Source organism: Chaetura pelagica, unplaced genomic scaffold (genome assembly GCF_000747805.2).
Source record: "Chaetura pelagica isolate M959 unplaced genomic scaffold, ChaPel_1.0 scaffold125, whole genome shotgun sequence".
In the NCBI taxonomy this organism is placed as follows: domain Eukaryota; kingdom Metazoa; phylum Chordata; class Aves; order Apodiformes; family Apodidae; genus Chaetura; species Chaetura pelagica.
Window position 1 is genome coordinate 58531 of NW_009953392.1, and position 778 is coordinate 59308.

The 778-nt window shown below is 61.4% G+C and overlaps 1 protein-coding gene across 1 annotated transcript in view; it reads right to left on the reverse strand.

Annotated features, from left to right (window-relative positions):
• Positions 1-778, reverse strand: part of FUK (fucokinase) — a 15206-nt gene that overhangs the window by 1974 nt on the left and 12454 nt on the right. The window contains exons 14-15 of the mRNA XM_009998311.1: positions 665-778; positions 4-118 (exon numbers count right to left, since the gene is read on the reverse strand). The exon at positions 665-778 is cut by the window's right edge and continues 108 nt beyond it. Coding sequence (XP_009996613.1) covers positions 4-118; positions 665-778 — 229 coding nt within the window. The remainder of the gene's footprint in view (positions 1-3; positions 119-664) is intronic.

A 778-nucleotide genomic window follows, 5' to 3' on the forward strand; every position in this document is an offset into this window, starting at 1 on the left:
GACCAGGTGTGCACCTCAAACCCACCCCCAAAGTTCTCCAGCAGCTGGGCCCGCAGGGGCTTCTGCGAGGGGAACTGCACGACCTGGGTGCAGATGAAGGCAGCTTTGAGCAAAGCTCCTGGAAACAAAAAGAGATGGCAGGTGAGGACAGTAGAGGGACAGCTCACCTGGTGCCCTCATCCCATCACCCCCAGAAAGGGCTCCCCAGGGTGAGGGCACTAAGGGGACAGTTCACTTGATGCCCTCATCACCCCCAGAAAGGACTCCCCAAGGTGAGGACAGTAAAGGGACAGCTCACCTGGTGCCCCATCCCATGACCCCCACGAAGAGCTCCACAAGGACTCCCCAGGAGAGAACACTAAGGGGACAGCTCACCTGGTGCCCTCATCCCATCACCCCCAGGAAGAGCTCAACAAGGACTCCCCAGGGTGAGGACATTAAGGGGACAGCTCACCTGGTGCCTTCATCACCCCCAGAAAGGGCTCCCCAGGGTGAGGACACTAAGGGGACAGCTCACCTGGTGCCCTCATCACCCCCAGAAAGGGCTCCCCAGAACAAGGACATTAAGGGGACAGTTCACCTGGTACCCTCATCCTACATCACCCCCAGGAAGAGCTCCACAAGAAAGACTCCCCAGGGGGAGGACACCCAGGGGACAGCTCACCTGGTGCGTGTGGCTGGCAGTAATCCTGCAGGTGCTGCAGCTCCTGGCACACCAGCTGGGGCCCCGTGGGGCTCCCCACTGTCCCCCCCAGGCTGAGCAGGCGCAGCTCGGGCC